This window comes from Euprymna scolopes, chromosome 26, assembly GCF_053919585.1.
Source record: "Euprymna scolopes isolate OS-2025 chromosome 26, ASM5391958v1, whole genome shotgun sequence".
Classification (NCBI taxonomy): domain Eukaryota; kingdom Metazoa; phylum Mollusca; class Cephalopoda; order Sepiida; family Sepiolidae; genus Euprymna; species Euprymna scolopes.
In genome coordinates, this window is record NC_136507.1 from 51,873,674 (window position 1) to 51,889,175 (window position 15,502).

The 15,502-nt window shown below is 30.5% G+C and overlaps 1 protein-coding gene across 2 annotated transcripts in view; it reads right to left on the minus strand.

The window, feature by feature from the left end:
• LOC145248041 (vacuolar protein sorting-associated protein 8 homolog) overlaps positions 1-15,502 on the minus strand; it is a 135,162-nt gene that overhangs the window by 21,792 nt on the left and 97,868 nt on the right. For both annotated transcript variants that reach the window (XM_080109771.1, XM_080109772.1), the window contains exons 31-37: positions 14,412-14,510; positions 11,882-12,021; positions 10,844-11,000; positions 8,019-8,108; positions 6,122-6,185; positions 1,511-1,608; positions 447-528 (exon numbers count right to left, since the gene is read on the minus strand). In XM_080109771.1, coding sequence (XP_079965897.1) covers positions 447-528; positions 1,511-1,608; positions 6,122-6,185; positions 8,019-8,108; positions 10,844-11,000; positions 11,882-12,021; positions 14,412-14,510 — 730 coding nt within the window. The remainder of the gene's footprint in view (positions 1-446; positions 529-1,510; positions 1,609-6,121; positions 6,186-8,018; positions 8,109-10,843; positions 11,001-11,881; positions 12,022-14,411; positions 14,511-15,502) is intronic.

Consider the following 15,502-nt stretch of genomic DNA (forward strand, 5'->3'; position numbering starts at 1 on the left):
CTAATACACTACATATACAAATGTAAGCAAATTTGGGCATAATTTATTGGTTTGAAAATATAGGTTCTTTTTTACCAACAGTCATAAAATTTTAATCATAGAATAATATTATAATATTCAAAACACCCGAAAATTTCCATGCAGTTTCATTCCATAGAACCAAAGATATGAGCATTTCAGTGTTCTATTTGGCTACCAGTATAGATATATTCGTGTGTATATATATATATATATATATATAGATATATATATATATTTTTTTTTTGCACTGACCTGATAATATTATCAGATGTGCTATGCATCTTTAAAGAAACCTTATTTCTTCAACCTTCATACATAAGCTTTAAACAGGATTTTTATTGGTAAATGCAGAAACTGACTGTGTGCATCTTAAAAAATATCTTTTCTCGTTATGTTCATTAAAGAAAAGGAATGAAACTGCTTACCACCGATGATCTCTTTGTTGTCAACATCTTTTAATTTGCGTTGTGGCGTCATCATGGATTCCAACAATGGAAACCATATTGCCTTAAAAAAAAGAAAAGAAAATTGACGAGCATTAAATTAATTATATACACATGCTTTAGTGTAGACATATGGAAGACAAATTATTTGGAGCAAATTAAAAAGGATGCTATGTTGTGATCTAGCACCCGACAATTGGTTTATTTTTTTTATAACCCAGTCAGCATTTATAAATAAAAGACATTTGTGAATAAAGATTAATGGGATGGATTGTCGGTTAAATGACAAATGATATTATGAGAGGATTGAAAATGATGACTGAAATGAAAAAAAAATTGATTACTTATGACAAATATTTATTGACATTAGATTTGAAGATGAGCCCACAGGGAAAAGGTCTCATGGTAATGTGCCCCATGAATAGGAAGTTCTTGGAAATAAACTGTTCATACAAATTCTGTTGGATGTTAGGTGCATGATGGAGGAAAGAAAAGTTATTTGCAGTTGTGTTAGAAAGAAGAGTTCTTATTGTGAACATCTTAAAATGAAGAATCAGAGATTGAAACTCAATGAAGCACTTTCCCTTGACATAAAATGAGTAGAAAAAGACCAGCAATATCTCGTGAGAAATGGATGATCTATATCTAAAAATTTGTGGTTCTTGTCTCTTTATAAACTTCTTTTATAATTTTGGAGAAAGACCCCTATAAAGATATATATTTTGAAACCCAGGATACCTGAATAAATATATTTCATCTTGATCAAACGGAATACAACAAAGTTCCTACATTTATGTTTGATATCCATAGAAATGAAACATGTTTTCACTTTATTTTATTTATAACTTGAAAAATCATAAAGATTAAAATATAACAGTAAAAAGGCTAATTACAGAGTTGAGTACCTGGAGCAGAAGTGCACAGGGATCCTTATTAACTTTTAGGAAATGCTGGGATCAAAAGGCTGTAAACTTCCCAACATTTCAATAAATGTCACTGTATTTTGTGGGTATTTTGTCAATTAAAGAATAGATTGTAAAACTCACCTCTCGGCTAGCTTCATCCATTTTTCCAGAATTTCTTTGACATAATTGGATCACAACTAAAAGGTTTGCTTGAAGATCTTGGAACTGGACAATACTTTCTGAAATTGAGAACCAATTTTAGATGAAAGACATGGAAATATGATTTCACTTGAAATATGATGTCAAAATTTCAGACATTCCTCATCACATCTCTCTCCAAAACAGATACCAACACTCGTGTCTATTTTAAAACTATGCAAACAGCATCAGTTTGGACATATGAAGTGTTATGGTGATTGCCTTGTATCATGGATGACCAAATCTTTAAAACCTGGACCAAAACCTCTTCCTGGAATGAACACCCTGGAGAAACAATTTTAAAGAGGCTATCAAAGCGTCCAATGCTTGTGGCAAATAAAGATGAAGTTAAACCATATGACAATGATGATGATTATGAATAAGGATTGCAATGAATCTAACCAATATCATTTTGCCATCAGTGCAAAACCTAAGTAAAGAAGAATAATTAAGCAGGAAATGAGGTCATGGCAGGAAGTTAATATGGTAAAGAAGCCAGTACATTCATTCTCTTGGGTGTCAGATGTCAAATTAAATAGACATTTGTCAGGTTCTTCCACTCCGCCATATGTGGGATAGCTGGGAAGAGATTTATTGCAATATTTTGGCACTATGTAAGAATATGCCTCCATATATTTGGGTGATTCTATTTATAACCTTGTGTGATAACAACGAACCAATCAGATACCAGAACAGCTTTATAAAATGACTGAATTTTGTTAGTGACATATTTCCATGTTTCTGCTAATGATAACTGAATTCTTTGCCTGGGAAAGCTTCTCTAACTGGATTTATGATGCCATTCTTTTTTTACTTTAAACTACATTTTTCTACTTCAAGAATGACTTTACACTCAAGAAGATTAATATTACGTATTATACGAGATGAACTTGCAATGTGATGCAAACTAATGTATTTGCAAATCTATATATCTATAAAAGTGAAAATGTCTGCATGTGTACATTTCCTTACACAATAACTATCAATTTTCAGTCTACAGACTCGAGATTTGACATAAGGGGTATTGAGAGTTGGGAAAATCTTTTTGATCAGTTTTCGGCCAGAAATTTTGCTGTTAGGGGGTCAAAGTTCAACAATTTATCTTTGAGAACTCTACCAAACTCCTCTGCCAATTTTGGGTCTAAACACTTGAAATTTTAAATATAGGTTCTTTGGACATGGCTCAAACTTTATAATTTGATTTGAGCCCAAAACAATAAATGCTATGGGGTCAAAATTTTTTTTAAATTGACCTCTGCGGTCTCTACAAAATTACTCAGCCAATTGAAATTTTACATAAATATTATTCAGACATAGGGCAAGCTTTTTAATTGGTTTTTGGCCTAAAATTTGGCTTGTAAAGGGTTAAAGTTCAAAAGATTTTACATTTGCGGTCTCTAGTAAACTATTAAGCCAATTTTGGGTCTAAACATTTGAAATTTTACATAAAGGGTACTCAGACATGCAGCAAGCTTTTTAATCAGTTTTTGGGCGAAAATTTCACTGCCAAGAGGTCAAGGTTGAAATAGTTGACCTTTGTAGACTACCAAACTCCTCCACCAATTTTCGGTTTAAACGCAGATGTAGTTTACCTGGACATGGGTCAAACATTTTGATTTGAGCCCATAACAATAAATGTTAAGGTGTCAAGATTGGGGTCAAAGTTTTAAAAAAAATTACCTCTGCAGTCTAACTTTTCTCTATAGTAGTTAAGGAAGTCTATTATATAGAATAGGCATTACCGTACATATGCACATAAAGTTATGAACAGTACATAGGGTCCGAGCAAAGCCGGACTGAACTGCTAATATAAAAATAAATACAAATAAAATCCTCAGAGCAATATGTGTGTGCATTGTTTTCTTTACCACAATGATTATTACAACTGCAAAGAAAGAAACCAATCAACATGATGACTATTGCCATGGTCATTATTATGACTACTACAAAGACTAAACATAATAATTAACAATACAATTGTTTAAGAGATGACACCGGCAATCCTTTAAGAATTAAAAGAATTCCTTATCTAACGTTACACATCCAGCAATGGAATAAGTAACAGAATAGACTAAACCCTCAGGCCTTGATAAGTAAACTAAACTCTAAAGCAAAACAAGTTATGATAGTTGAAAAGCATGAATGACAACAGAATTGCATGGGAAGACATGGTCGCCAACCTTCAGTTGTGAAGAGGGCATGAAAGTCAAAAGAAAATGCTGAAACACAATACCCATTGTATACAATTAATTGAACATAATTGTTATTTTTACCTGGGTGGATGGGGATTCATACCTTCCCAGCATTATTAGTCCATAAATGACCACAACAGATCTGATAAGATTTCAATTAGACATGCAGGTCTGCAATCTATTATTATTACACAAAAGTTGAATTAATCAACATTTGTTTCTCTATGACTTTTTTTTGGTATAAACTTTAAAATCACACAAAATACATGTTAAAATACTTTTGGTTTTTGGATTGAGTTATGTTTGAAAATTAAATCCATTTTAATTATTGCAATTAGTTGCAATTTATTTAACAAGTAATACATCTCTTACTAAATTTCTGTCTATTACTCTCACCCTGTGGAACCATATGGTGTAAGTGCCACTGCATTGTCCCCCCTCCCCCTAGTCGGGAGGTGATTTGGTCACTCATGGAGAGATACGGGGAAGGGACAACAATGCAATTCAACAGGACTCATTCTCTTTCGTTGGTGACCACTATGGGGTAAGGATGCATATTTTTGTCTCTCTGTAAAAGGGGGAATAGCACTCCCCTTTTCCCCAATGCAATAAGTAGTTAAGGTTAGTTAAGCCTTTTTAAATTTTAATTGTTATGAATTGTTTGTTATAATTGTAATATATTGTGAATATTTTTTGTAAAATTAAATAGTTAAGATCCTCTTATATATATATTACAATCTGTGTTGTGCGTTGTTTAATCTGCCTAAATATCAATATCAGGTCTGCCACCTCCCCAGCCAGAACTCGACAATAAGAAGTCATCACCAGGGAATGGAGAACCACACAAGAATAGCCACAACAGAAAGAAGTCATGACCAAAGAATGGAGAACTATATGGAAGAACAGACATGCCCAATTTCAGGTATGCATTCACTTTTTGAAAAAGACTTCTAAGTAACTATACACAGTTATATATTTGTTACAATTTGTTGTCGTTTACCAGGATTTCATTTCTTACATAGGAATGAAGCCAACCAATTGTGTTATATTTTGGTTGCCATTCCCAGGACATTACTTGTAACTGTTGGGCTGTCACACTAGTGACAGACTCAGTGTTATAACCCTGTCTCACTGTATGTTATTTGACCCCCCCCCCTCACAGAATCTATCACTTCAAGAAGTAGTAGTAGCAGAACTCCCCCTTTTGCCTCTCTTTTTGGTGATTAATTAATGGAAAGATAAACAATTTCTCTCTATGACTGCTTTCATTTAAAGCTCATCTATTAACAAAGAGAAAAGTTTGTAGTTCAATTTAACTTATAGAGAGAGACAGATTTTGGATTTCATCTTTCTGATTCTATGGTCTGATGTGCAAGGGGTTCAATCCTTTTTATTTGAATTAAGGATGTTTCAATTTAGTTCTTGGAGGCTATCCTTCCAGGCATTATCACCTCCTTTAAGTGGATCTTTGGGGTGGGCATGGTGGGGGTTAGTCTGTTACCTTTTTCTGGATTCAAACAATCTAACTAGAGATTAACAGATGACCCAATGGACCATATTTAATTTAATGGTATTGATAAAGGCAAAATAAAGCTTCTGGGCTTCACCTTTACTCCTGATCTTAAATGGAACATATACATAAAATCCGTAGCCAAGGCTGCTGGAAAAATGGTGGGATCCTTCTATTGATCCAGTAGATATCTCACTGCTGATGCAATTCTCTATCTATATAAGAGCCAGGTACGTCCAAGGATGGAGTACTGTTGCCACATCTGGGCAGGAGCTTCTAGAAAGGACTTATCCTGCCTTATAGAGTTCAAAATAGACTTCATAGCCTTGTGGGGGATGTCCTTTTCTCTTCCCTGCAACCTCTTTCTCACAGAAGAGATGTTGCAAGTTTGTGTTATTGTCATGGCAGGTGCTCGGCTGAGCTCCATTCTATGGTCTCCCCTCGCCAAACTTTCACAAGAAACACCCGTCTAGCAGAAAACACTATCACTAGTTTCCTCCACTCTTTATCTGTGCCTAAACCTAAGTGTAGATTCCATGAGCAAAGCTTCTTTCTTAGAACTGCACGACTATGGAATTGTCTTCCGGTTTTCTGCTTTCCAGCTGACTACAATATGGTTGTCTTCGAGTCTAATGTAAACAAATTTTTGATGAGCCGTTCCATATAAGTTAACAAATTTACCGAATCTCCATTACTAACGGTTACTATATTGTCCAATTTCTACTGTACACTCTTTAACCCTTATCCTCGAGTGGCCTGTTGGCCTTGATAAATGGTGATGCCTATGTAAAAAAGAAGATATCTCAACACAAAAAGTTTCTAGTTTTGATTTCATTGGCATTGTTTTCTCACCTGATTTGCTCAGCTTCTTTGAAATGACATTGTCTGTAAAATTCTTTACTTTCTCTTGCAATGTCTGGAAAAGAAAGTGAAAAACATTGCATTTCCTGAGATTTGTATAATATTTGAAAATTTTTTTTCCTCAACTCCAAATATTTTTTTTGGATTTTCTTAATTGCTTGAAGGTCTGAGATTAACTATTTTCTTGATTTCAGACTTACTGGGACATTTTTATATTCACAAGGAATTATTCAAGGTTTGGAAGGAGAAGTTAGAGAAGAACTTTTCTCTTATCAATATGACATCAATCAGCTGGGGATCTTCCAATCAGTACATAGAAAACACTAAACACATCTACCAAACACATGCAACATCATAGATTCAGCATCAGACAATTGTAAGGGTATACAGCAAGTTTCTAATCACTGCGCTTCATTGTCTCTGGTCCATGATAACATCAGTGATAATTTGGAGTCAATCCCTTCTCCAATATAAGAGACCATAGACAGAATAGCCAGACAGTTTCGGCCTCTGCTGTAACCGTCACAAGTCAGGTGTTCAGTTGACTAAACGCATGTAGTCAAGGGTTCGAGAGCTGCATTGGAGAGTTTAATATAATCAATGAAGGCATTCAGTTATAAGTATTTCATTTAATTGACAGAATTCTTTTAAAAAGAATCATTAGATTTTCTATTAAAATAAATTCAACATGGCATTTACAAACAATTTGATAAAGAGTTTTGTGTCGTATTCTCTTGATTGGGCGACATTGTTCTTTGCCTTTTGTATGTGTCAGGGTGTGATGTTTCTCTTTGATATTTTTTTCAGGTAGTTGGTGTCTTCATTAAAGATACCAACGATTTTAACTCAAAATATCATTTTATTTATTTACTCTCCTCACTTGGCTGGATGTGACACAAAGTCAATTTTAAAGTGGGTGTATAACCATTACTGAATGCCACAACAAAGGCACTCAGGAAACTACAGATTTTCCATAATGGCCACTAAAATCTCGGCGGATCTTTTATAACTCTCCTTTATCATCTAATGCAATAGTTCTGAACCTTTTTTTAAAACATGACTTTTTCCCCCCCTTTTTAATGTATTTTGATGAACCCCTATAGATTATTTTATTTTTCAGTAATGAAAAGAAAATCAAAGAACATATCTATATCTAAAAGGAAAACTGAACCCATAGTAACGTTACATGTACCATGGGGGTCCACATGGATCCCAGTTGAAAACCATTGATCTAATGGATATCTCCATTTCCTTAACAGAGTTGTTTTTTAATTATTTTTTCAGGAAAGGGGACATGAAAGGGATCCAAGCACTTTAATTTACATGCTTTTTCTTTAAAGTTAAATATTTAGTTAAAATATATTTGTAAAGTTATTTAGATGTATAAACGGGCCTCAAAACCTAGGCCATCTGGCCCTATGTGCAAAAATCACATATGGAATCTAGTCAAGTGATCACACAGATACTATAATAAGTTACAAGCTCAAGAATAAAAGGAACAGATCATAATGTAGTCAGGTTATATAAGAGTCGTTTAAAGATATAAAACAAAAGCAACTCCTTGTTTAAGGAAGATTGATCCATATTTCAATAAAATATGAACTTAAAATTAAATTGTTGTCACCTTCACTTTTTACATGCATGTTTCACCGACTGCTTAGAGTCTACAGCATCAGTCACGAACATGAAAGAATCAGAGAGCTAATCAAACAAACAAATTGCTCAGCAACTGAAATTTAAGATCTTTCTTTCTTGGAAGTTCACACATCATGAAAGCACAACTTGGCATTGTGTTACACCTTAGTGGAGGTTTATGCTCTCCAAGTTCTTTTTGATTTATTTATATTATAAAACATACAATTAAAATCTTTCAAAATTATGAACTTACCGTAAGCATGATTTTAAAGGCACCAATAATATCGCCTGTTTTCTCCAACAGATGAGCAGTCGCATGAGGAAGGTTGTACTTACGGACAATCTGGAAAGAAGAAAATGAAAGACATTTAATTATAAAATGATAAAGATTAATTCGGATGGGAGAGGATTATGCAAAATTGAAATAAAATACCACAGTAATAGGTAGTGATGGGACACTTCCAATATTTTTCCCTGATTCCGATAACAAACATGCCCCAAAAAATACAGCCACAGCATACAAGTATTATAGACCCCCGCCATTCCTGTTGAAAGAGTTAATTAAATGGTGTTGATTTATGTTTGTTTATATAGAAATGTTCCGATATTTTAATCTTTACTTATTGCAAAAGAACAATGAGTTTAAGATAAACATAGCAAATTATTTTTAAAAAGTCAACTAACAATTTGTTTATGTCAGTTTTTTTTCTCTTTAATAATTTTACGGTGGAACAAAATCTATAAATAATGGATATATGTTCATTTTTTTTATTTGTATTTCACTGATAATTTATGTACAAAATACATATGGGGAAACACAGAAATCACAAATTCTTTTCATGTGATAGAAACTTGTGCATTTATAACAATGTTATAAAGGATACCAGAAAATTTGACTGGAAACCAATAATTTTTTTTCTTAAGCCTTAAGGATGTTTTTGGTGGAAGTGGGGGGGAGACAGATATTTTTGTATGAAGTTTTATTGATTGGATTTCTAACACTGAATAAATTTATTATTGCCAGATAATTTATTGGTATTTTTTAATCTTATGGAACATATTTTTTTTTTATTTAAAAATGTATTAATATTTATTGAAAAATATTATATATATATCTATATAATTATAAAACTCAAATCGTCTTGCTTGCTTGGGTGTTTAAACCGTCCATCCGGTTTCTGACTTCCGGTTTCAAAAAATTTGTCTGCTTACCTATTTCATTTTTTTAAGTCAGATATTAAAAGCCACTGTTGCTATTCAAAGCATACACAAGGTCAACAATATTTTTTGTTTTAACTTAGTTTAACATGTTTTTCTTACAAATAAATGTAATTTAACCCCATTGAATTAAAAAAAAAACTGATTTAAAAATATACAATATATAACTATAGTCATATTTATAACCATATTTACTGCTTTTAGTAGCGCTCCTGTGAATTCTGACGATTTTTTTTCAGGCCTTAATTAAAAAATATTTTCTCTTCAAAGAGGGGAGGAGATAGAAACTTGGTTTTAGTAGTGCTTTTAGTAGGGCCTCCTTAATTTTAATTAGTGCTTGCAGTAGTGCTCTGGAGGCTTAGACAATATAATCTCAAAATCACTTTATTTTGGACATTTTTCATCTTACCCTTTAAGGGCTAACAGGTAGACTAGTATAAATACATATATGTGATGTGTGTGTGTGTGTTCAACATATTGACTACTTTGAATAGAAGTAATGTGGTATTGTTATGAGTGAAATGATTCTAGCTAAGAGTAAGATGGATAGAGGATGACTAACGATCTCCACTTCCCAACACTTTTGATAACCTTGTTCTATGTTATATTTTTAGCAAATAAATAATTTAAAGTGTAGTACCTGTTCTGATACTACACTTTATTTTTTCTGTCTTCAGTCAGTGAAAAAGAAATCCTTCTAGACTAAGACAATATTTTAATCCCAATTTAGAACGTCCTTTTTTGAGGAGCTGGATTTTGTACATTATAAATCAACCTTATGTCTAAATCTGCCACACAGGAGATATAAGTAAATAAAATGACACAATTAAAAACACCATAACTAAATCATTTTTTTCCAAAATGAGATTCTACTTTTTAGCGATTATATGTGACTGAACATTCTAAAAATCTTGACAGAAAAAAAAGAAAATTATTTTAGAATTTGGACTCTTCTATAAATTTAATTTTTTACCACTAACCCCAAGTCTGACTGGAATGATCATAAAGCCACACTCAATCATTTTAAAAAGTTAATATTACTCCCCCCCCCCAAAAAAAAACACCCAGAAAACTGTCCTAAAACACTAGAATAGGAGTCTTCTTTTACGTTAAAAGAACTCATGTTTTCCTTCCCTGACAAATCTTTCAAGGTGTCCATATGTAATCGCTTAAAAAAATAGAATCTCACTTTTGTTTAGAGGGATTTGCTGAAGACTCACATATTACTACTACAACAACAGTATAGTAAAACAATCCACTTAACTTCTATAAATATAAGTTTGAATATGAAACGAAATAAGAAAAACATTTTAGTAAAATATATTTAAAAAATTTTTTCAAATACTTTTTTTTTTTTTTTTTTTTTAAATACGCCCTTGCATTTTTGTTGTCAGACAAATTTTCAGATTTCACCTGTGCATTTGCGTCTTATCAGTAAAAAGAATATAAACTTAACTCACAAAATTGCTTCAATTAAAACCATGAATCGTTTATTACTCGATTGGAGTTATGGCATTGAGAACTTGCAAGTAAATACTACTTACCAGACAGGAGATTCAGAAATCAAAGAAACACAGGTATCAAAATGTGTCTAGTGGAGAAGTGTGAAAAATCTCAAAGTTCACTAATTCATTGAAATTGTTTTTCAGGTTTGTTGAAGCTAATAGACTGGGCCAAAGCTCAAATTTTTCTTTTTTCTTTTTTGGAACAAGTAAAATAAATTTACATTGGGTTTTTTTTCATGTTATTTTGATGTATAAATTTTAATATCAATGTGTATATTTGGTTGTAGGTGTTTTCTTCTTATGAACAAATTATTCTCGCAAGTCTTGACAGATTAAAAGAGGTTAAGAGCCTCACCTGTAATGTTTGTTCAACTCTATATCCTTCAAAAGTTTTGATACAATTGTAAACATTAGAAGGATGAAACTGGCACAAGAGGTCAATATACAATTCATAAATATGAGGCTCAATGTTGACTTGCTTTTCAGGATTAAGGGCACTGCCACTTGATTCTCTGAAACAGACAAAAAATTGGTACATGCATTTTAAAAATTAGGACAACTAAAAGGAGAAAGAAAATGTAAAGATGAATACTTCTTTGTATTTTATTAGACAACATTTTCATATTCAAATTTCTTTATTTTAATATGGTGATTTTTTTTATCTATACTGTTTTTTGTGTATATGTGTGTATAACTTGATAATGGATGTTTAATATACGAATCAAACATGATTAAATGAATTCAACACAAGAAAAAGACTGTTAAATACATGCACCAGATCTGTATCATAATTGAGCATTTTCTGTGCTACTTATAGATCCAAAAACTACTTGACAAAACACAGTATGAAGCACCCTTGGCATGCAGATTATGCCATAGCAGAGAAATAACAATATTACTACAACTGTTTATCTATTATTATATTAAAGCATAATTAAATCAACATTTGTTTACTTAAAACCTTTTCCTATTTTACTACATAAAAAATGCATGCTAAAATATTTGATTTTGAGACTTAGTTCTAGATGTCATCTATCACTCTTGCTTCCATCACTTAGCTGTTTATTATGTGACGATCAAAAATATAGGACACTCATTAACACTTATACCTTTTTTGGGGGGAAAATAAAAATATTGGCTTTTAGTATGATATTCTAGGTTCCTGTAACATGTTGAATAGAACAATTGACAGCAAAAAGAAAACATGGATTTTGTTATAATTTCATCATTTTTTTCCAACCGACTACAATTAAATTTTTAGGCATCTATTTTTTTTCTGTTGTCTGCATTCCTGTGTGGGGGTTTTCATCTTCTTAGCCACAGCTGCTACCAACCACCACCCATTGTTTTTGTGTTGAATATAAAAGAGAAAAAGAAAGAATGGTGAACTCACTTATAAGAAAGGACACCTTGTAGGAAACTGAAGAGGATTTCAGGTTCATCTTGTAACTGGTCGACAACATCTCCCAAATTACTGGAGAGACTGTAGAGCACCACTTTCGCAGCTTTTTTGCTATCAATGTTCACCAAATCCTATTAAAAAAAAAAAGTATACATAATTTGGGTAGAAAGTAAAAACATATGTAATACAAGATTTGATGCAATAATAATAGTGAAATTTGAAATTTTTCATATTGAATTTCAAGGCAAACTAACAGTCTCTACTTATTTGTTATGTTGCAGCAATGAATAAACCCAAAAATTAGGAAAAACAATAAGGTAGAAAAAAAATAATTAAAGAAAATATTTAACGAAAATAAAATGTTAGGCTAAAAAAATGACACCAGAGAGTTCCAAGTGTAACTTACTCATTTTTATTTTATAAATTGTACATTAATGATCATAAATAATTTTTTTTTAATAAATTGTACATTAATGATCATAATTTTTTTTTTATAAATTGTACATTAATGATCATAAATAATTTTTTTTTATAAATTGTACATTAATGATCATAAATAATTTTTTTTTTATAAATTGTACATTAATGATAATAAATAATCTTTTTTTATAAATTGTACATTAATGATCATAAATATTTTTTTTTATAAATTGTACATTAATGATCATAAATAATTTTTTTTTATAAATTGTACATTAATGATCATAAGTAATTTTTTTTTATAAATTGTACATTAATGATCATAAATATTTTTTTATAAATTGTACATTAATGATCATAAATAATTTTTTTTATAAATTGTACATTAATGATCATAAATAATTTTTTTTTATAAATTGTACATTAATGATCATAAATAATTTTTTTTTATAAATTGTACATTAATGATCATAATTTATTTTTATAAATTGTACATTAATAATCATAAATATTTTTTTATAAATTGTACATTAATGATCATAAATAATTTTTTTTATAAATTGTACATTAATGATCATAAATATTTTTTTTATAAATTGTACATTAATGATCATAAATAATTTTTTTTATAAATTGTACATTAATGATCATAAATATTTTTTTTATAAATTGTACATTAATGATCATAAATAATTTTTTATATAAATTGTACATTAATGATCATAAATATTTTTTTTATAAATTGTACATTAATGATCATAATTTTTCTTTATAAATTGTGCATTAATGCTCATAAATAATTTTTTTTTATAAATTGTACATTAATGATCATAAATGCCCTGTTTTTAGCATAACCGAATTACTTCCCTTGTTATTATGTCATATGTTCCCTAAAGAAATATGACAAGGGTTTTTTCACGATAAAGATCAAAACTTGCTTTTTTTTTAATAATGCGGTAATATTTAAGCACTTCTGACATGCCGATTAAGTAAATATTATTGCTTTTAGTTAAAACGGACACAAAAAGTCAGTAGATACCATTGTTTTTTATTAAATCGATTTTTTTCGTTTTCCAAATTTCGCTAATTAGTGTAGTTGCACCCAAGATTTAGTATTCAAGTATAAATTCTTAGCAAAATCTTATACAATCCCATCTATGCATATGCATTTGTTAAAAATAAATAAATAAATAAAACAGAAGGACTACATAAACAAATATTCAAACAGTAAAAGTTATCCAAAATATTTATTTGGTGATGCACTTGTTTAGTAGATTTCTTCTTTTTTTTTTTTAAATAAAAACATGTGGAATTTTTTATTTGATACATGTAACAAAGATTTACTGGAATAATCTCAAAAGAGTCCCTAAGCATGTGTTTGCTAAAAACAGATGTAGCTAAACAAAACAAAGAATACTTTCACTCACAAGTTTTCTTGTCGGTGACATGCAACTATCTCACATGGGTTTTTTGACAGCTCATCTGAGTATTTCTGTCCATGGCAAACCCAGCACATCTAATTTTTGCAGGATTCTTAACATACATTTCATGAGGAAATTTACCATGTTTTATTTATAAAACACATAATCAGTCAATATCCGTTTATTATTTTAGACCTGCTTGAATTTGTTAGTGTTTGAGCAGAGTTTATGTTTATTTTTAAGGTGTTCCCATCAGAAATTATTTTCAGAATATTTAAGTTGAAATAATAAGAACCTAATTTTTTATTTTTAAGCAAAAGGATGAAGCATATAATCATTCAACCTCAATTTCCTTAAATCAAAAATCAAAAAGGAGAAAAACAAAAAAGTGAAATGGAAGATAAGAACTTTTTCACTCTGAACCAGGTTTATTAACAAGAGAGACTTATCTTACATAATAAACACTCACTAGTAAGGCTTATATTTATTTCCCTTCAACCATAGGTTGTTGGTGGGTGCAATTGAAACCGAGTCTCTATGATTATAATCAACAAATATTTACAACTGACCTCTCTTTATATAATACTCAAATCTAAATAGGCCATAAAAAAATATAAGAACATCTGTCCCATTTCATTGTGATGCATGAAACTGACAACATTTTTTTTTGGTTTTCTTACCTTAAGATTTTCTAGGGCTGCTTTATGGACTGAAGCCTTGTCTTCTGCGGCATAGTTGTCACCTTGGAGAATTCGATTGATGTAAGGAAATACCAAATGCTACAAAAATACAAACAATATGAATTGAAAGGTTACCTTAAATTGCTGAACACATTAAAGATTAAAAATACAATAGTTTTTTTTTTTATATATGAATCTAAATATTGAAAAAATATTTTAACAGTTAAACTTTATGAATATTTGGATGTCAATATTTCTGAATACTTTCATATAATTTTGAAGCTATTTAAAATAAAAGATTTTCTTTAATTAGCCACGCTGATGTTTGAAATAGTATTTTCTTAAGTCTGTCATTTTTAGGTTTTAAACAGAAATTTCTTAGATCTGTCTTGCTTCAGTTTGAAAAATGGCATTTAAATTGCCAATCAGACAAATTGAAGCGACATACCTTAATAATGCCTTTTGTTATTATAAAGTTATTACACCAGATGATGTCCATGTTAAGCACCACCAGTTATTAGCTAAAATTTCATACATGATTATTCAATGATTTTGAAGTAGAATCTGATTTTGAATTTTGCAAAAAGATTTAAATGATGTATTTATCATTAAAACCAAAGACTTTTTCATATGTAAAACATTTAAAATCTTTGTCAAGACTCTTACTTTAGAAATATTTGGAAATTTTCTTAGATACATGTACAACTCTTAAGTGGATGGAAGTCGCTAGAAAGACCCTCATCATTAATCTAACTTTTTCAAAGCTTATACAGAAAAAGAGAATATTTTCTCTTAAGTTTTACATCATAATCACGTGTTCATTTTCAAGTCTTGAGACTATCCTCTTAATATATAACAAAGTTTTTTACTCTTCAGTTGCTAATATATATATATATATATATATATATAAAAATATTAAATTTTATACAAACATTAATGGCTACATATGTGCATACATGTTTCTGTAATCACCCATGCTAAGGGAGATTACGTCTTCAGGCCATGAATTATTTTCAGAGTTTTTGAAGATAATTCATGGCCTGAAGATGTAATCTCCCTTAGCACGGGTGATTACAGAAACATGTATGCAC